Raw genomic sequence first — 21,353 nt, 5'->3', positions numbered from 1 at the left:
CCACCTTTATAACATAAGTTAATTTTAGCAAATGGATGTTGATTATTTTGAAAGGTGCTAGTACTAGTATACAGATATTTCATAGGCAATGTTGTATGCTGTAGTGTTTCACATTCAACTCAAAACAATATTTACAGGCATGGACAGACAAAAGTGTGCCTACTTCAGCTTGTGACTGTTCCTTGGCTTCCTTGAAAGCCAATGTTTGACCTTTTACCTCACATTCACATAAACACCATGTCCCTCTTGTTTTCTGCACAACAACCACCCATCACCACATTTCCTGTTGGGATCGCTGTGACCTTTATACTCCTTTTGTCCCAGTAATTTAATATGCCTTGTAATTGTGCAACATTTCTTATAATTAGCCCCGTTATTGACCTACATCACACACCTTCCTGGTCGGTCGTGCATAGTATTTGCCATCCACATGTGCAGAAATGTTCCACATGCTCACTTGTGCACACAACAGCATATACAGTACTGTCATGTCAGCTGGGCTCTGTGCAGAAAAAAAAAGAACAGAGTATCATGTGTCAGTGGTCGTTAAAACACCACAATAGCCACTTCCCATCTTCACAATCAATTATGGATTGCCATGACGATTCATATCATGTGTCAGTGCATGCTTGAAATATGAATAAGCTTATGAATACATTTGTTTTCACCTTGAACATTTTGTTTACTGTCCACCCGTATGGATTTCTATCAAGCGGCATCTATCTCTGTGTTTATAAGTGAGGGAGCAGATCACCCCAGGCACAGGTCAAGCAGAAACCCTATCTATTGTCAGTTAAATGAATTCATGTGTTTGTTTGTCCATAGTCATGCTTCATATTGTTGCAGAGGGAAACAGCGAGAGGGAAGGGGAAAGTAAAGGTGAGCAGGGATAGAGATAAGCTGAAAGTAGTTTAATGTCAGCCCTCCGGACTCCAAGCTTTTAAAATATTCAGTTGTTCTCCATCACCTTTTGCTCTCGCAGCTTATTTAAGAAAAGAGCGACCTAAAATCAATTGAGGTGCCAACATTGGCCTCAATGCCCAGACGCCATGGAATAATTAAACAAATGAAACTTCATAACCTCGAGATTTGTTCGTCACGTGTCAAAGAGTCTTTGCCATACTTTGAAGGACGGCTAAGGATGGAATTATTTGACAGGATATGATGATGAGAGAATCATTTGATGCCATGTCCTTATGCTTATGCCTCACTGTAAGATACTGGAGTATTTTGCATTTACAGTGTATGGCATCTGGATGATTAACACCCATGTCGAGTCTTCAGATGGGCCAAATATGAACTGGATCATAAATCTTGCATGACAACCAATAACCATTATCCTTGCCTGATACATGTTCACTGACAAATTACTTCAAAGTTTAACCAGCGTTCAACATTGGCAGGGCGTGATGAAAAACTTGAAATGCAAGTCATTCTTACCTACCGTAGCCTTAGACAGATATACAGTCATTCCTCGTTTATCGTAGTTAGTTGGTTCGTTAGTTACAGCATAGAAAAACTGTTTACAATCTTAGAGCCCTCTTGACATGAAAAAATACCCATATAAAGTAACAGACTCACATGTTAGCAGTTCCTTGTTGTTTTTTTTGACAGCGTACTTCCTGTGGTGGCTATTGTCTATCAGTGTGTTGTAATAGCGCCTTCAAATTGCATTACAATCCCATTACAAAATATAGTTGCCATAATAAGAGTAAATAAGCCATTTAAAATGGAGATAAAACTGCTCTTGTGTGTCACAGTAAATGTGTTCCTGGAGGACCTTATTGGTGGGTGGACAAATATGTGAAGTAACATCCGATGATCAGAGTTTAGTTTTAGTTTGTTGTGGGTTATGGGGTCAATAGTAGCCCGTGCTATTATTATAATTATTATGTTTGTGCCTCTTGTGAGATTATTTAAACATGGAATCAATGCCTTTAGTTAATTTAGTTAGTTCATATCACCATTTTTCTTAAATATGCATTTTTTGCTAATAATAAACCGCAACAATGAAATAGTGAAAAGAGAGAGAGTGACAGAGAGTGAGGGCGCAATGTTCGCAAGGGATGATTGTACAGTTTATAATATAATATACTTGTAAATTATTTCATATACCCCACTATCATTATATTTTCATAACTTTTTTCATTATCATTGGTTTGATTGGTTGCATGAGATTACATGATTACATTACATGATGCCAAAAAGTGAGACCAGTGGCATCCATTTAAATTTATGTCCAAGCCTGAATACAGTTTGGATTTTTTTTTTAACATGACTGTAAATTTGTGGCGCATTATGAGTTGTACACAAAATGCTTTGGAAAAAATGCTAGCATACATAATACTAATAACTACAAAGTTGTATCATTATTAGAAAAATGGTCAATGACTTACAGCCAACTAGTTGCTAAGACATATTTGATGATAGCCATGTTTTTCAACTAGTCTAGTCATTTAAATCCCAGTGTACCAAATTCCATAGTGACTCAGGTAAACATCCTACAGTGGGTGTTGTAGAGGGCATTGAGTTGTGTGAGAAATTTCAAGTCAGTCCGACTTATGGGGTCAAAATTTGGGGTTTAATGGGTTCACACCACCATGTGGTGTATTCGTCAAAAAAAGAAAATAGCACAGGCAACACAGCGGGGATGCATCTTTTGCCAATTTTTCACCATCTTGTATGCAGCATTTAAAGTAAAAGAGATAGCTAGCTAGCTAGCTTCAAGGGGTGTCCTCATTTTTTCACATGTCCAAATATGGTTAGTTTGACAATTTTTCCCAGTGACAACCATTTCAGTTTCACAATCACAGTCATTATCCTGCCTGAGAAAAGACTACAGTGGAACCTCGGTTTTCATCCTTAATCCATTCCAGGGGGGTCCAAAACATACGGACACCAAAGCAATTTTTCCCTTAACGAATAATGCAAATCCGATAAATCCATTCCAGACACCCAAAACCAAAATATTGTCATCCATCGTCTTTTGCATGCAGAAACCAATGTGATATACACATAAGTGGAATGAGGAGGGGAGGTACGGACGTTATCTTACAGTATGACAGTTAGCGCTGCATACTTCTTCACTTGAACTTTCTTAAATTTCAGTAAACTTCACCACTCAGGTGCAATTAAACACACCGGCCTGTAACACTTTCTGTTATGTGTGTACCTTAAACCATCCCCTCTGCATCCTGTGTTAAAGGTTTCTACTTTTACATGAGAATATTATTGTAACAGATGTTACCTTCACTCTTTGGTGCCGTTTTTTATTGAGTTGGGTATTGTTTTGCACTTTCTTTGTCCAATTTCTGGCATGTACACTCTAACACTCCAAAATATGCAGTGCTTTTGAACGCCTCACCAGTCTACCGCACACTGCGCTTTGAGGAAAATGTTGAATTGTTCATGTTTCTGTGTGTGTTGTGTGAACAAATAACCCACCCACACACACACATAATGAGGAAGATTCAAGGATTTGCTCTCCGGAATCTGCCTATAGTGTCCTAACTTTAAAAGGGCCCCAATCAATCCTTCACAGAGACTGTCACCAATGTGTGGCTGCTTTATTTGGGTACTCAATTCCGCTGACTAGTAGTTTTTTTGGTGCGATAGGTATTTTTCATTTTAGTTGAAAATTGAATCCAATGCCACAGAAACCAAGGTTCCACTGTATGTTATGTCCTGAGTGGTCCCTTAAGTCCATGCGTAACCCTTATTCGAAATAGGTAAATATTGTCTGAATTCTGAAGACATTTTTTAAAATTCCTGTCGAATAACAATTTGTAAACATAATCTTAGTATATATCAAAATAACACAACAAAATTCTGCAGTGATTTTTTTTTTCCTCTCCACAAAAGAAGCCATCACAAAGTCATTGTATGCCTCCACTGCTGCGGGGAGTTGAGAGTCAGAATGTAGTGTACAATAGGCAAAAGGCATCCACACTGATGTGAATATATACACACTAGAGAGCAGTCTGTTCCCTCTGTCTGCAGTCACTGTGATTCCCCGTCTTCATCCTACAGCCCCGCCAGCCTCTTGCCACAAAATACAGCAGCTAATGTAAAAGGACAGAGGAAACAACATCTGTACATATGAACACCAAAAAAATAGTGTATTTACACTAGTATATACACTTCTAATGTCCTTGTGTGCAACATTTTACATAACATAAAAACACAGAAGGTTGTATGTGAAAATCTCCATTGAGGCTGGTGGATTATTCTATTTTAGTAATTCAAATCTGCATTTTGATTATAGGTACAGTATGTCTGGTGTAGATGGTTGCTGTTGTTTCATGTGCTTGATTCAGTGAAAGCCACAACAAGTGAGAAGCAATGAGACTTTATATCTTTTTTTTGTTTTTTTTTTACTTTGATGGTACACAGATATAACAATATGAACGTGTAACTGATCAAAATATATGATCAAGTTAATTCAAAGCAAGGGAAGGGAACAATACTACCAGTGAACCAACACAGTGGATCATAAAGCAACACAATGCGAGTTAAAATAGAAATTTAGACCATGGCTATTACATTTGAGATGATATGCAAATATGCCTCTTTCATTTTCTGGGAGTTATTTTTATGTATTTATTTATTTTTGTTCAGAGGACTGCAGAGATATTGCACTCAAGTCACCAAACACATTTGTCATCCATCCTTTCTGACAAGCCTCTCACATACAAATGATTTCAATGTGAATAGCATTCATGTATTTAAACATTTTGCTTTTTTTTTTAGTTTACAAAAGAAATAGATTATCGTGTATCATTTTTCTCCACACTTGCACCTCTTAATATTTGTACATATATTTGTATCTTTACATTTTGAATCCAACTTAAATATCTTTTATATATGTTAGATCCTTGTGAAATAGTGTTTACCATAATACAAATGTTTTGTCCACAGTTTAATTACATGTCCTGTAGCCGAAAGACACATTAAAGCTCAAATATCCATAAATCAGGGGAGAAAATGTGCAGCTTGTAATGTATTCCTCTTCGTGCTGCTATTACATCAACCATTCCAAGAGTCAAGAGCCCGTTCTGCCTTGTAGCATCAAATGGGCAAAGAAACAGCAGGAAATCCACAGCAAAATGGTCAGCTGCATGAAGCAAACTCCTTCCATATCACAGTGAGATGCTGCGTAAGATGTGACCAAAATATACATTTAATCCTCCGTGCACTCGCCGGTGTATCCAAAAAGAACCGATTTGCTGGATAGCCACATATAAAGGTCACACCTCACATTCCCGAGAAGGTTGCTGCTGGCAAGTACATGAGCCATATTCATTGATGATCACCAGAGCTCCCTCAATATTGTTCGGCTTGTAGTCAACATAGTACTCCGGTGTAGAAATTGTAGCCATCTGCTGCATGCTTTGCTTCTGCTTCTGTTTACGGCGCTGGCTGCTGAAACACTGCCTCAGCTGTCGTATTCCGGCTGGAAAGCACTTCCATGACACATACAACATGAGCACGATGATGAGGAAAGAAAATATGAGGGCCATTGTGCCTGTCACAACTTTGTGGATCTGCATGGTGCTCTCCAGGTCGTCATGGCCTACTGTGACGGTGAAAGAACTGGTGACCACCTCGCCGCCCTCACCTTCGTAAGGGTTGGGGGTAAACGGGCCAAGGAACACAGAGCCACCATGAACTTGATCCCTTGTCGAGGCGTACAGGCCTGCTGAGGTAACTTCCAGTGGGGGATCTTCACATAGTTGAAAAGCATAGACGGCATCCAAGACATCCTCACCTTGTGCTGTGTCCGGGCTTGAACACAGCAGTGAATTGTCACGTTGCCCTCGAAAGGCACTCAGCCAGGAGGTCAAGGCACACACATTGCGGCTGCACTCCCAGTCGTTTCCTCCAAGGGTAATGCTGGTCAGGGAGGACCATGAATCCAAGATGCGCTGGTCCATAGCAATCAACCGATTGGAGTCCAGCATCAATACCTTGAGGTTTGGTGCGCTCTCAAAAACATGCGGCTCAATGTACTCGATTTCATTGGCTGATAAGTCGATCTTCTCCAAAAAGTGCCAAGTCCATTCCAGGGTATTGACAACGATAGTTGCGCGATTGTTGTGCATATACAAGGTACGTAAAGAGATCAGGCGAGGAAAGTGGGCTAAGTTGACTTTAACCAGCTCATTGTGCTCGAGATGCAACTCTGTCAACTTGAAGAGTCCAGCGAAGGAGTTCCGTGCCAGACTCTGCAGTTGGTTGTATCCCAAGTCAAGAAACTGCATGCTCCGACAGTCTTGGAAAATCCTCACTGGCACAAATTTGAGAGCATTGTAGCGCAAATGCAAATTGGTGAGCTTTCTAAGGCCATGGAACAAGTCAGGCTCAAGGGCCTGCAGCCTGTTGTACGAGAGGTCAAGGATGCGCAGGTTTGGGAGGGGCCTAAAGGTACCATTTGGCAGACTTTCAATTCGGTTGCTGCTCAGGTCTAATTCCTTGACCCGCCTTAACCTGTCAAATGCAGCCTCTTCCACAATGTCAATGTTGTTGTGATCAAGGTAGAGCCAGGTGAGCTGTGACAGGCCAGCCAGTTGGCCTTCACGCAACTCAGTCAGGTTGTTCTCTCTCATGGACAGACCCATGGCACTGCTGAGATTTTGGGGAATGTCCGTGAGGTTCAGCCCCTCACAGTACAGCAGCTTGCTGTCGCAGCGGCACAGCCTGGGACAAACCCCCTCTGCCAAGGGGACCGTCCTTAAAAAAATGCCCAATGAAAACAGTATCAACCCAGGGGGCTTCTTCACTGGCCACTTTAAATACAGTCCAATTAAAAGGAAATCCATCAGCATGAATATCCAGGGATGTCACTGAGCAAATGTCCATTCACTCTGGATATTGTTTTTCTACTTTATCACATCATATGTAGCACATCATGCTTTGTTTCTTATTTTTAAATCTGATTTCTTCTGTGGATTTTAGCTTAACACAGGACTAGTCTTTTTCATTTAGCCAGCTGAAGAAATCCAAATAAAGTCTCTTATGATATAGATCAAATGGTGGGTGGAGACGAAAGATGAAAAAAAATGTCCTCATGGATCGATCTTATCTGAAAAGATTCCTACTCACCCCCTATCCAAAAGCTGACAATCTCCATTCAGCGTCTCGCTTTGTGCCCCGACACTAATTATGTGTGGATCTAAAAAGGACCCCACTGTGGTACAAATTCACCACCACCCCCTCCCTTCTCGCCTTTCAGTGGACACCAGATCCTTGGCAGGCTTACAATGTCTTAGTTCTCCTCAAGTGAAAGAGACAGAAAGAGACGGAATCCAAGTAGGGAGATGGTAGAAAGCGCAAGTTCCCCGGTCAGCATGCATGAGCTTGGTCTCCTCAGCTCCTCCGCAGTCCTCTGCTGCAATGATCATGGGGAGAGGAGAACATTTTTTTCTCGATATCTGTCTTTTTTTTTCCCTTTCTCCTCCCCTTCTTGCTTAAGTTTCAGCAGACCCGGCAGCGTATATTATCGCCCATCTCAGCAAGCAATCACAGATCTGTTTAAATCCCTTAAATCATGCTTTCAGTGGGAGGAAGAAAGAATTGGAAGTGGTGAACCCTGTTTTGACAATATTCCATGTCATCTCAATGGCTCACCTCGGTAGAAAAAAACAAAAAAAACAAAAAAAAAACCTCTTGCATCCGCAGCAGCTTGCAGGTTTCACTCTCTCCCTCCCCTCGCTCGCTCGATCGCTCTCCGAGGCGATTTCTTAGGCGACTGGAAGAGGGTGCTGAAGGTTAGTGCTGGTAGGCAAGCAGGGGCGGTAAATATGGAAGGCAAAGGAGCGCACAATCCCTCGCAGCAGACCGGTACACTGACCGTGCATGCAGAAACGCAGACTGTTCACTGAGTGTCGTAAGCCACTCACAATTCAGAGGGTTCACTCTCTCTCTTCTCTCTCTCTCGCTCTCTTTGGCTTGATTGCTCACTCACTTGGTCATGCCGTTCCTCCCTGCCTCCTCTTCCCTCCTTGTCATTCTCTTGCTGTGACCCCCCCCCCCACCCAACCCACCTCCTGCACCCCTGCACAGCCCGTGCCTGAGACATTTGCATATTTAGAATGGCCTGAGCTTAAACTGAGTGCTTTAATGAAACTCTCTGTCGCACTTTAGCTGTCTCTCTCTCTCTTCTCTTTCAATAATAAATTCGGCCAAATAATGTCTGCCTCCTTTGACCTCACTGCGCGAGAGTAGCTTTATGAGTTCAGAGTTGTGAAGTAACATTCATCCACCGAATGGAATGGTAACCTTTATTAGTTTCAGTGGAGAACAATTTCCATGTGTAATGAAATGGATCTGATGCATAAGGAAATTCCTTATAAGAACATGCACATTATTGTTAGCACAAGTCATCGCCTCCATAGCCATATGATGGAGGTACACGTGCATGAATTCATAACTAATGTCAGCCAGAGTAATATAACTGTTCCGTCTTATATGGATCATTCAGGTTTGTGAGTCATATCAGTCCAAACGTAGCTGGAATATAATAAGTCAAAACTAATCTATGGCATTCTCTATTTGATCAAATGACCCTATAGACCTGCATTCTGTTGTCATTGTCAATTATGTCCAGACCGTCCTCTTGGACCACAGATCTAAATGCTTGCCAAAAAGTATTAGTTTAAAGCTCTGTGATCGCTCTCTGAACCTCCACTCTGCTCTTGTTTGCGCTTCTATGGAAACAAGTCCTTGGCTTGTCATCGTTTGCCAATTAATTAGCTGATGATCTATGACAAGACTTATATGGCTGGTGTCACTGCATTGTCTTTCCCCACTTGACCTTTCAGTTCGTTTAGCGAGATGCGGCTTCTCGCTCACGGGAATGACTCTGTGATTTGCTGAGCAAAATGAAAAAACAAACTATTTGTTGTTTTAAAGTCACCACCATCACCATCAGATGTGCAATCCAAGAGGGCAACATTCAAATTTGTTTCATCTTTGAAACTTGTTCATTAATTTTAATTTATTTTTGTCAGTTCAATTTGTTCAAGTCTGCCTTTTTTCAACATTGAAACTGAATCATCCATTTTCTACCGGCTCTCTTCGGGGAAGAGGCGGGACACACCCTGGACTGGTCGCCAGCCAATCACAGGGCACATATAGGCAAACAACCATTCACACTCACATTCATACCTATGGACAATTTGGAGTCACCAATTAACCTAGCATGTAGGAAACTGTCACACAGACATCGAACCTGGGGATAACCTGGGAAAACCCCTTTTCTTGTGTATTCAATGAGTTAATTAACAAATATAAGACTTTTACAAGAACGAAAAAGTGATTATAGGGCTGTTATTTCACATCTACGGGGCTCTAATAATCTTAAAACCCACATTTAGAAAGTCATAAACAGGTTTTCAATGCTTTATAAACATATTCTGTTTATTAACATTGATTCCTATTTGGCAGAAATTCAGCTATGGTGGTTGGGTCTGGAACCACATATTTCTTATTTGCTCAACAGGGGTGTAATAATGCTGCTGCCTTGATCACCATATGTTAGAATTAGCATCATTACTCCTTTGTTGTTTGTTAACTTGCCCAAGAAACTAAATAAAAACAACATTAATATGGTGATGATGATGATGATGTCTTAAAAAAGCTTTTAGGTGCCATGTGGCGTTTGTGTACATCAGACTATCTGGAATGCCTTATTTGGATGTCCACTGAGCATAAAACAAAAAATAAATAAATTGGTGCAAATCCCAGTAGTCCAAATAATTGGTGATTTCAATGGTTGTGGCTGGATTCATTTGAGCAGTCACATAAACAACAATAAAAAAAAACAGCATCTATGATTACCATCCCATTATTTAAATAATTTATTGAATCAGTTTGACTGTGTGAGCCCGACCAAACAAAGCAGATGATGACTAATTGGCCCATCTAGTTCAGAGATAATGGTGATAGGCTGCTGGGAAAGGATTGTGGTGGAGATATTTATATTCTAGAGTGGCTGTCAATGATGTTGATGAAGTGGGAAGAGATGCTTCCTCTATATGCTACGGACCACAACCCAGCATATGACATGACTTAATTATGTTCACTTTAATGTGTGTCTTTTCTAACCCACTTAATCTAATTCTATACAGTATATTTGAGTTGATTGATATCAGCTTTTTTTGGTAGAAATATTGTCCAGCACTTAATTTGATATTAATACAGATATTGGCAGCAGCTTTTCTTTGCAAATTGCATATTAACAATCAAAGGTGCAACTAATACGTGGTAATGGCAATGGTTTCATTTTATTTGAACATGCATATACGTTACAATGGAATACATCACATAACTTAGCTAGCAAACTCGTTGATTTTATATCAGCATTGCGCAACTGATATTATTGAACATAGTATACATATGTAACTGTGTGGAGAGGATCTGGAAAAAAAAAAACAAAACTCATCGCTTCCAACCGTTCTGGTCCGCAGGAGATTTACCCTTGTCAACAGACGTCCTGAGTGCAGTTAAAAATATCCTGTATTTTTTATGTTTTTGTATGCATTTAAAGTACTTCAGTTTGTCATTGTCATAAAAAAAACAGATTCAGTTTGCGACCATTTCAGTTAGAGTTGAACCTTCTGGAGGGAATTAATGATGCTAATCGGGGTTCTACTGTCGCACACATGTTGTCATCTTGTTGACTTTTTTTCATTTTCATACAGTATTAATAATTGCAGTGCATTAGTGACCACAAAATGTCATAACACAGAATGAAACCCAGGATGGCAAGTAATTACTTTATAATGTTGCTAATAGCCAATTCCATTAGTCACAGGCTTTACACAGGTGACAAACAGATGGTTTTTATCATTACTTGTCAGGCTGCAACAGCATCATAATAAAGTGTTTTAAGTCTGCATTCTTAATTTTTGCATTTGTCTAAAATGAAATACTACATAAGCTTTTAAATGTGATTTTGCTTGCAACTTAACTGAGGAAGATGCCTATTTTGTCTCAGAATCCTCAGAGCCAAATATATAAAAGTTGCTGCCTTGATGTTGAGCTAGACAAAATGCATAGCAGTAAAAGGGAACTGTGTGAAAATGCCATCATTGTTAAAGGTTTGCATCAAGAAAGAGATAACAATAGGTTGCATTGCAGCACATTTGGGCCAACATTTATACAGAGACTTTATGGCATTGAGAAAAGCGGCGACTAATTTTCATGAAAAAGTTCACAGAGAGTTCACCCAGCTAAACAACTCCTTGCTCCTTCTTACTTGGAACAAGCACATGAATAGTGAGTCGCAGAGAGATTTAACCGGTGTCTGGCTTGCTTGGAGCTACGTCCAAAAAACAAAGGTGTTCCCCTGGAGACACAAGTGGCAGATGGTGATTTAGCCATTTCACAACATAGAGTAGTCGCTTGGTGTCAGACATGCTTTTAAACGTAAACAAAATCAGTTTTACACCTGCCAGTATTTTACTAAGGAAAGATGAATGATACTATTTTTGTGTCTAACAAAAGAAATACTCAGTGGCATATAAATGAAAACCACCAAGCCAAAACTATGCTTCACACAGCAGTATGTCCCCAGTTTTGCAAAAACTGACCAGCGTGGCCCCGTGCCTCATTCTGAGCCAAGCATTTCATGCAGTGTCATGTATCCATTAGTCTCTCCTGTTGGAATGATGAAGAGCCGAATTTAATCTCTGATGCTGAAACTTTTGAAACATCTTTGACTCCGTGCTTCAATAATTAGAGTTCCTTGTGCAAGGCAAGTTTTTGGGTTAGGGATGGGAAGGAGGCGGATGAATAGTCAAGTTCAAGGAAATGTCTTACGTTTCATGTTTCACACGCTCAACCCTCCCAAGTGTGAAATGTCTCATATGCTAAACAAGAACATACATCATCATTTCATTGAATCGTCATCAAAGTGAAAATGTAGTCCCCCCCCCACGCATTTGTAATTGACATGAATCTATCTAAATTGTGTAGTTGACACACAAATGGGAGCTTGGATGAATTTGTTTTTGGGGGCACCGGGTAAAATCTTGTTGTACATCTTGTATAATGACAATAAAGGCCATTCCATTCCATTCCAAAATACATTCTTTCACAAAAGTGACAACATCACTTCAGCAATAGTATATCTTTGCAATGGACAGTACTAGAAACAAGATGCATATGTGTTGCCTACTGTCAAGAATGGTGGTGGTAGAGTCATGGTTTGGGGCAGCGTGAGTCCTGCCGGCACTGGGGGGCTGCGGGTCATTGTGGGGAAAATGACTTAACACGCAAACATTGTTGTTTAAATAGCTGGCAACACAAGTCAGCAGCAAGTTAAGTGTGTCTAGCCTACAGTCAAACATGGTGGTGGTAGCACCATGGTCTGGGGGCTGCGTGAGTGCTGCCAGCACTGGGGAGCTGTGGTTTATTGGGGGGGGGGGGGGGGGGTTAACTGCTTTAATTGCATAGTATTTTCATCAAATTCATGAATAATACATGCAGCTTTTTCAAGTGATCTCCCCACAAAACATTACAGTTTACATACTAGTACTTTTCATATGAAGTAAACTATTATTTCATGATGAATTGGAAAGTGTGCCCATTGCTGAAACATTGCAATATGTTGTCTTGACTTCAGCTGCTTCTGCATTTCAGTTCTTGTATATTATATAATATTATATAATATTATATACATATAACGAGAAAGAATACATTAACTGTGTGTCTAATGAACGCTACGTAGCTATATTGACTGACATATTACTGGTACTCATGTACGCAACTATTGAGGAATCATGTGTAATTATCTTCATTGCCACTTTGAATTGAATTGTGAATTATTGAATGATTTAATTTGATCACCTGTAACTGTTGAGTCATATGTGAAATACTAATCATTCATATTAATGAATTATCATTAATATTTAGTCTTGTAGTTTCAAAGTTTACCAGTCATATACATAGTGTATGTTTTATACTAAGGGATGGATCATGTCGACTTGTAACTTGCATGCTGAAAAAGTGCATGCACCCCTGATATAGATGTAGAACGTGTATAAATACTCATATTTATACAGTGCATATATTAAAGATATACAGCTACTACAACCTTGCTACAGCACTGGGCGTATGTTGAATACACAGACACAAACCACTGATAACCACTGATTTTTTTTTGCAATGTGACTCTGCATAATGACACATTTCCAAGCCCTGAAGTGAAGACGAACACAGTTGTCAGCGCATCATGACGCCACTACGATTCAAAACTGCATCCTTGATTAAAAAGCAGCATGTGCTGTCTCTGGCAGCAGACAATGGAAGGTAAATCCTCTGACAAGAGAACAAAATCCACAGCCGCTAAGCCTGTCCTTGTGCTAGCGGGTGTGTATGTCTTCCTTTTTGCTTAACCATTTGATGTATTCCCATAAAGCATGAGCCCACCTCCTAAATCGTAAATATCCCATTTTAGCTGCAGAAAATGCAACGTAGTTGGAGTAAATTGTTGGAAATGGAACCCGTTTGGGGTCATTCAGACTAGATGAGACAGGTTCACTCAATACAAGGAACCATTGGTAAACATAAGCACGCTATCCTCCTCAATGCTTCTTATAATTTCACAATTAATCATGAACTGAATTAATACCACTGATGATTATTCATTCATTCATTTTCTACCGCTTTTCCTCACGAGGGTTGCGGCGGGTGCTGGAGCCTATCCCAGCTGTCTTGGGCGAGAGGCGGGGTACACCCTGGACTGGTCGCCAGCCAATCACAGGGCACATATAGACAAACAACCATTCACACTCACATTCATACTTATGGACAATTTGGAGTCGCCAATTAACCTAGCATGTTTTTGGAATGTGGGAGGAAACCGGAGTACCCGGAGAAAACCCACGCATGCACGGGGAGAACATGCAAACTCCACACAGAGATGGCCGAGGGTGGAATTGAACCCTAGTCTCCTAGCTGTGAGGTCTGCGCGCTAACCACTTGTCCGCCGTGCCGCCCACTGATGATTATATCGTAAATATTTTAAAGCGCATGCAGATGTGCTGGATGATCATATTCACATACGTCATGACACTTCAAATGCATCTACTGCCATCAATTGGAGTTAAGAATAAAACAATATCAGGAGGTTGCCTACTGCCACAGCTGTTAATGTCAGTGTTTGCTGATCTGACGCTAATTAGAGACTCCGAGGTTATTTGCTTTTGGAGATCACACATCCAGCGACTATAAGATAATTGAAGCGTTAATTGGGGCATCCTTTCACAAGGCAATCAGTGATGATACAAAAATCCAAGTAAAACACAGACTATATTTAGCCAATACGATTACATTTTGAATGGTGGGCTCCATTTTGCACGCCAGACCATTTACAGCAGCATGTTTATGCATACAATGTTATATAGGCTCTGGACAATTTGCTGCAGCAGGCGTGTTATTTAATAGGCAAAGAGCCGCTAGGTGCATTCACTTGTGTTATATGCAAATACGTGGTGGGAGCGGACGAATGCAGCATGCCGATTTTGTGGCTGTTTATTAAGTCTTTGATCATATCAGCGCTCAGTTTGATGCAGTGTGACAGTTAAATGAATCACATGTAGACTGATTCATATGTCTGTACTAATGCTTGCGTATGTGCTGTTTCAGTTATGCTTTGATGAATCGCACTCACATGTTTCAGTGCGAGGACTGTGGCTCTAATAGCTGTGACCATTGTTGGACCGTGTTTTTGTAAGTAGTGAGACGGAGACTACATGACAGTGACCAAACATGTCAGTAAGTTGTTCTTGCTCACATGGTGCACATTATCAGATATTCTTTAGCCCTCACTCTGTTGTTATGCTCTGTGCAGATGGACTGACAAAGGTCATGTGAAAGGAGTGTGCACGACATGAAAATAATTCCACCGCTTGTGCTTGCTCCATCAGGCTTTGGGAAATATGTACCCAGAATCATTACAGCAATAGAACACAGGATTGTCAAGCTGTGTGCATTTTTTTTTGTGCTGTCTCTACGGTGGCAACAATCTCCAGTAAATGTACTAGTGCCATCATGTTGTCATTTATACATGTTTCTGTTTGATCATCTGCTGGTGGCTGTCTGACTTGAGGATGCCACCCCCCCCCAAAATAATCCCTGATTAGAGCTACCTCCACTCAACCACCCACCCAGATGAGCAGCTTGACTCATCATTATCCAGGCTTACATAAACACAGATCCTTCTCTCAAACCCTTGTGATTTATGATAGCATCACCTTCACACAAGGATTTTTTTTTCTCTGCATGTTTTTGACAGTGTGGAAAAGTAAGGAAGTCTGTTGTGTTAGTACACACAGGCCCCGTCTTTCTTTTTTTTCATCTACATCGCATCTTATTTTGGAGGAGAGATGTAATGGAAGCAATGTGTGTCCCAAAAGCTTGTTTTCCTGTCACTCGGTTGAGGTTTATAGAGCTGTGCCGGCTTGAAATGGTGCACTTCACGCGGTTTGCTTAAAAGCTCACATAGAGGTCTCGTTTTGACAGTTGAGTATGGCAAGTGCAGAGATCATGAGGCAATTTGGGATGGAGTGCGAAGTGTGGATGTCTAAACATTCTAGTATTTCGTTTTTTCTGTCCTCTCTGTCAGGGGTGTCCAAAGTGCCGCCCGAGGGCCATTTGCAACTCTATTTCAATTCTAAAATTGCAATGTAACAAGAAAAGAATAAAATAAAAATAAAATAAACAGTATTTTGGTGAGAATAAAGTCAAAATATTAAGATAAGCTGCATAGAATGAAGTAAAAATATTATGGGAATAAAGTTGAGTAAGCGGGCTGTTAATCTTGTTTTCACAGTTGGCATAGGCTGGTTGGTTGGAACTCTGAAAACGTAAAAATGAACTGTCATGCTTAATTAAAACAAATGAACCACATCCCCAACAATGCTGTCTTGACGACTACGTTTCCGCCACTTAAATACTGTGTTTGTCATCCTTCTCCAGGTCACATACAGTAAAATTTATGTGATGGCCTTTGGGGCAAGTGATCTAAAGCAGACATTTTCCCAAAATGGGATTTGCCACTCAGCAAATGTATTTCAACATATTTTGAAACATGAATACACATCATTTCATGTCCATTTCATTGTATTCATTTGTAAGTATTTAATTGAAGAAAAATGAGAAGGAACATACAATAAATACATCCCAATGATACATACTACATTTTTAAAAAGTGGCAATCAGATACTGTATACAGTAGTGGGTCTAAATTATTAAATTATTTTCCTATTTTTCAGCCCCATACCCGAAGTTATGTTGTGTCTTTTGCTCATGTGGAGTCACCCACCACACAGTCACAGGTGTGTTTATTTCAGCACTGCACACTCACAGATCACATGTCCCAACAGGATGCTTCATGAATACCACAAATAATTCATTAGGCACAAAATGTGCCTCATTTTTTTCCCCTGGAGTTGATCTCAATTCTGCTAATTTGAGTCAGAAAAGCCAGTAAATAGCATTATGTGAGGGTACAATGTTCCCTCATTACATCACATTTCACTGTTGGTGGATTTGTAACTTGTATTTTTTTTAAACATCTTATGAATATGTATTGTGTTTTGCATCATTGTGGTGTATTAGAGCGAGCTGTCAGTGCATGTGTCTATTATTGTATTTGCTACATCTACCAGTTGAGGGTGTCGTATACTCATGTGAGAGTTGAAGATCTGTGCAACTGAAGTAAAGATGTCATCCCATAAATTTAGAGCCAACCAGATAAATTTAGAGCCACAACAGGCCTGACTGACTAGTTTTGATGCTGCTTGTTGAGTATGGAGTGTCCATTATCTTACTGGAATAATTCCATGGTGTCCCAACTCTAAAGGAACCACTACCCCCTTCTTGTAAATATCTAAAATACATACGCACAACCATCAATAAAGCCTCATTTTGGAATTTCCACTCAGTGACAGTTTTTCACTGCCATGCTGTGCGGAGATCAATTGGAACAGCAATATAAATGGAATCATCAAGATAAAAAAAAGAAGTCATAATTCAAACTTACTTTAATTTGTTGAACAAGCAACAACTTGCCTCTCTGTCTCCTTCCTGCAGCGGTCTCCTCACACTGTGAGGCATTCAGGCACACTGGTAATTTTGAGCATTAGGCAGTAATTGTTAATTTCATTCACGTACCCCCATGGCAATTGACCCTACGGGGTACACATACCCCACTTTGGAGATTGTAATGGTGTAATATGAAGAAGAGAGAACACTGTGATGAAATAGGCTAAGGTTTTTTAGCATGAAGAAGAGTTATTAGATTGACCATGTTTCCTTTAAAGGGCCCTTTTATGGCAGTTTACTTTCAACTAAAGTGACATTAAAACAAATAAAATGCAAATCCCTCCACCCCCACGGCCACATGCAAAAGCCCAGACAAGTGCGCATAAATACCCTTTCCTCTCCTGCAGTGTAACAAAAGTACATAAATGATACCCAGACCCTCTTCTCACCCCATTGACTCTTTTTGTCTTTACCACAGTTCTGCTCTCAGAGATATCACACCACTCTCATTTTCTCACCCTCTCCACCCTATTCCCAACCTCCCTCCCTCCAACGCTCGTCGTCTCCTCTCTCCAGCAGCTCCTCTTCCTTCAGTCCCTCCCTCGCAAACTACTTGCTATTCAGTTCAGGGAGACTGTAGGCAGCGTCGCTCTTGCTGGCCATACTGTTGCTGCTGCTGCTGCAGGACGAGATTTTTTTTTCATCCCCTCTGATAACCAGGCATTTCCTCAACTCCTCCTTATTCCTCATGCTGTGTGTATGCATTTTAACCTGTAAGCATCCCTGGACTTTTTTGGCTATAACGCCTAAAGAAGTCATACCAAAAATAAATGTAAAACTGTCCTTGAATGATTTGGGCATGGTAGACAAGCTGAATTTGTATCCACAACAGTCTGAATCTGTCTAAGTCATACTGACATTGAGGAATAGGCGTTTTAGTACACTTTTTTTTTAACTAGTTCCATGAAAACACAGCTCCCTTGCTTCCTAACTCAATTTCTTTTAATACAATGCTGTGGTGACTTTCTTGCTCTTATGACAAAAGCCCACACATTATTCAGCATTTTGGTGTTTTCAGTTTTATTGGCTCATCAATATGCAAGCCATCATTAAGATTGACTGTTTGTTTTTTTGTTTTGTTTTATTTTTTTTTAACCAGAGCCATCTAGGTAAATTTTTGCACACAGACATTGGCTAATGTGCGACAGCAGACGGTTGTCTTTTGGGTCGAGTGAGGTGTCAGTCAAAAGTTCAGAGGCATTATATAGCAAGTTCTATAGCAAGGCTTTCGGAATGGAGTGTTAAATCCCTTGGCTGCGATTTTAACTTTAACTTTTCTCACTCCTTATTTGATTATTGTATGATTATGTATGATTATGTTTTCTTTCATGATACAACTAATTTGTTGTCAGTTTGTAAAATGTTTTCAGAATGAACATGGTGTTTCTTAAGTATCCACAAAGGCATTTCTTTTCTTTTTTTAAATTTTAGGTATACCAAAAATAGGTCGGCTAAATTTGTATTTACTGTCTAAACCCTTATACGTCCTTATTGTAGCGAAGTAAGCCATATGTCCGTCATGGTAAGACTGAAATTGGTTTTGGAACCTTGTGTCTTGTGAACATAGAAGTGTGCACTATTATTAGGAAAGTGAGTATTTTTTTATGCTTATTTTCCAACGCCAAGCTGAAATTGCAGTCCATATTTTGGTTGAGCATTGTTTAAACACGTTCACAGAACCGTCAGACCCTTTGTTGCAAATAGTCAACAGGGTAAGAAGAAACTTGTTCAGAAAATATATGAAAGTGAACAACCAAATATTGTTGAAGAGAAGAATCAAGGAAGCTACCATCTTCTACACTTTCTGTCATATTACAGAAGTGCAACCCGGAAGTACAATATGTTCATTGCTCAAAGGCATAGCCAAGGTAAGGAAGGTTGAAACCCCACCACCATTGAACAGGACAGTTAACATGTTGACACTCGGCCAAGAAATATCTCAAGACAGGAATTTTCAAAGCTTTTGTGGACTCATGACATGACATGACACATTAGATGGATGGGCCAGTGACTGGATCAATATCGGGTGCAGAGCTCCACTTCCAATCAGATGCCACCAAGGTAGAGGTGGAGTTCTGACATGAGGTTACTTCCAGATCAATTCTCAATCCTGACAGATTTTGAATATCTGCAAGAATAGCCATCACCCCCCCCCCCCCCCCCCCGAGCACTGAGAGCTTGTAGGCCTTACTTAAATGGGAGATTTACGATGAACGAAAACAATCCATCAAGAAAATTTATGATATTGTTTTAAAAGTTCGAGTCCAGTGATATGCACTGTTTCAATTTACACCAAAATCTGGGTACACACTGGAGTATTTTGACCATTTCAGACACAAATACTTTGCAAAGTCAATCTGCCAATGAGTATCCACTAGTCCCAATACCCCAATCTGGTGGCTGGTTCCTTTGGGATGCAGTACTTCAGAGTGAAGAGTGCCAATTAGGCTTGACTGTCACATTTAACAAAAGTTTCTGTAGGTGTCAAATCCATGGGCTTCTGCACAGTGCAGCGTCTGATTTGGTATTGTATTCATTCATACATTAAAGTATGACGCACTGCCTCGACTGACCACTCCATCCCACAGTCATTTCATACATGCAACCCTGATGATAAGCCCTGTGCTTCTTCACATCCACAGCCTGCTTGTCCACAGATAATAATGGCCAATGACAGGCTCATAGTCCAAACACGAGCCCGGGTAATGAGAGGAGTAAGCAAACGGCATCAGTCATTAAACATACGAAAGTACCAGAAGGCACTCTGGATCCACCTCGAGTAGCACCATTCTGGGCTGCATTAACGCTAAGTGACAGCAGTATTCCAGGCCGAGCAGTGCTGTTATATATACTCAGGGCAATCATGTTAGAATGGGGAGAGGGAAAAGGAGCTAGAAATCCTTGTATAAGCAACACATGTTGGTGGGTTTACTGACTTTGCTGAGGATTAGAAACATGTTAAAGAATCGAACAAATCGCCATCAGTTCATGAGATAATTTAATGTATTTTAAAATTCTCAGTGTATAAGTGTAAATATTGTTTGTAAGAACACTTTATAGGGCACTCAATGATAGGGTGACCATATTTTGATTACGGAAAACCAGGACACTCAGTCCAGCAATGACATGTTGAAATGATTCTCACAAGGGTCGCGGAGCCTATCCCAGCTGTCTTTGGGCGAGAGGTGGGGTACACCCTGGATTGGTCGCCAGCCAATCACAGGGCACATATAGACAAACAATCATTCACACTCTCATTCATACCTATGGACAATTTGGAGTCCGACCTACAGGCATTTTTTTGGAATGTGGGAGGAAACCGGAAGAACCCGGAAAAAACTCACGAATGCACGGGAAGAACATGCAAAGTCCACACAGAGATGCCCGAGCGGGGAGTCAAACCCGTGTGGCCCACACGCTAACCACTCGGCCATCATGCGATTTTTGGGTCTTACTGAGGATTTTTCTAATTTACAGTATGCCTTTTTCAAACTATAACCTTTTGAAAAAGTAACATCCCAATCCTGACGCCTATAGGGTTAAGTTGCAAGACATTGGGAATTTGAACTGTGTTTGACTTCTACTCTGCAAGAATATGTTATGCTTTTTCTTGAGCTTTTTGTGGCTCTTTAGAAACACCAGTTCACAAAGTCATCCATGGAATCACATCCCATGCAGCAGACTACTTCATTGATGACGGCTATCTTAAAATTAACATTATAACCTCCCCTCTTCTGTTGTTAACTTTTTGAGAGACTTTTTGTTTTTTTTTCCAGTGCATTTCTGTCTTTGGTGCAGGTCACCAGTATGTGTTTGAGTGACAGAAAGGACAGCTGTCACATACTTACCTGTTGGTTTGCATGTGTAAGTCAGCTGATTTGCAAGCAATTTTAAAAATTAAATTGAAGTTTACTTTGCCAAGTATAGTTCCCTGCCTTTTGGGGCCTACAGCATATGACCATATGAAAGATATATGATACATGTACAAATGCTAGCAATTAACTCATATGTACAGACACTGTACATATCAGCATGGGTCACCACCTTTGGTTAATACACATGTCAGATAGTACATGATGGTTTGAACTCCAAGTTCAATTTGAGTTTTGAGGCAGACAAAACATTTTGTTTGCACTTGTCTTCCACCAGAAAGCACTTGCGTTTATGTTTTTTTTTCCTTTTTATAGTATCCTGTAATCAAACTTGCTGATATCCACCACAGCACCACTTTAATGCCCACTTAA

At 40.3% G+C, this 21,353-nt stretch overlaps 2 protein-coding genes across 4 annotated transcripts in view; one reads left to right on the top strand and one right to left on the bottom strand.

Moving 5' to 3' along the window:
* Nucleotides 1–21,353, top strand: part of ctnna2 (catenin (cadherin-associated protein), alpha 2) — a 228,383-nt gene that overhangs the window by 113,125 nt on the left and 93,905 nt on the right. The gene's annotated exons all lie outside the window — the stretch shown is intronic.
* lrrtm1 (leucine rich repeat transmembrane neuronal 1) lies at nt 2,560–7,884 on the bottom strand. The gene has a single exon (XM_058046019.2). The coding sequence runs from the start codon at nt 6,822–6,824 to the stop codon at nt 5,247–5,249; it is 1,578 nt and encodes a 525-aa protein (XP_057902002.2). The 5' UTR covers nt 6,825–7,884; the 3' UTR covers nt 2,560–5,246.

Source organism: Doryrhamphus excisus, linkage group LG9 (genome assembly GCF_037039965.1).
Source record: "Doryrhamphus excisus strain RoL-2023G ecotype Guam linkage group LG9, RoL_Dexc_Guam_v1.1, whole genome shotgun sequence".
In the NCBI taxonomy this organism is placed as follows: Eukaryota; Metazoa; Chordata; class Actinopteri; order Syngnathiformes; family Syngnathidae; genus Doryrhamphus; species Doryrhamphus excisus.
Note: the sequence above shows the minus strand (reverse complement) of the source record. Positions and strands in the feature narration are given on the sequence as shown.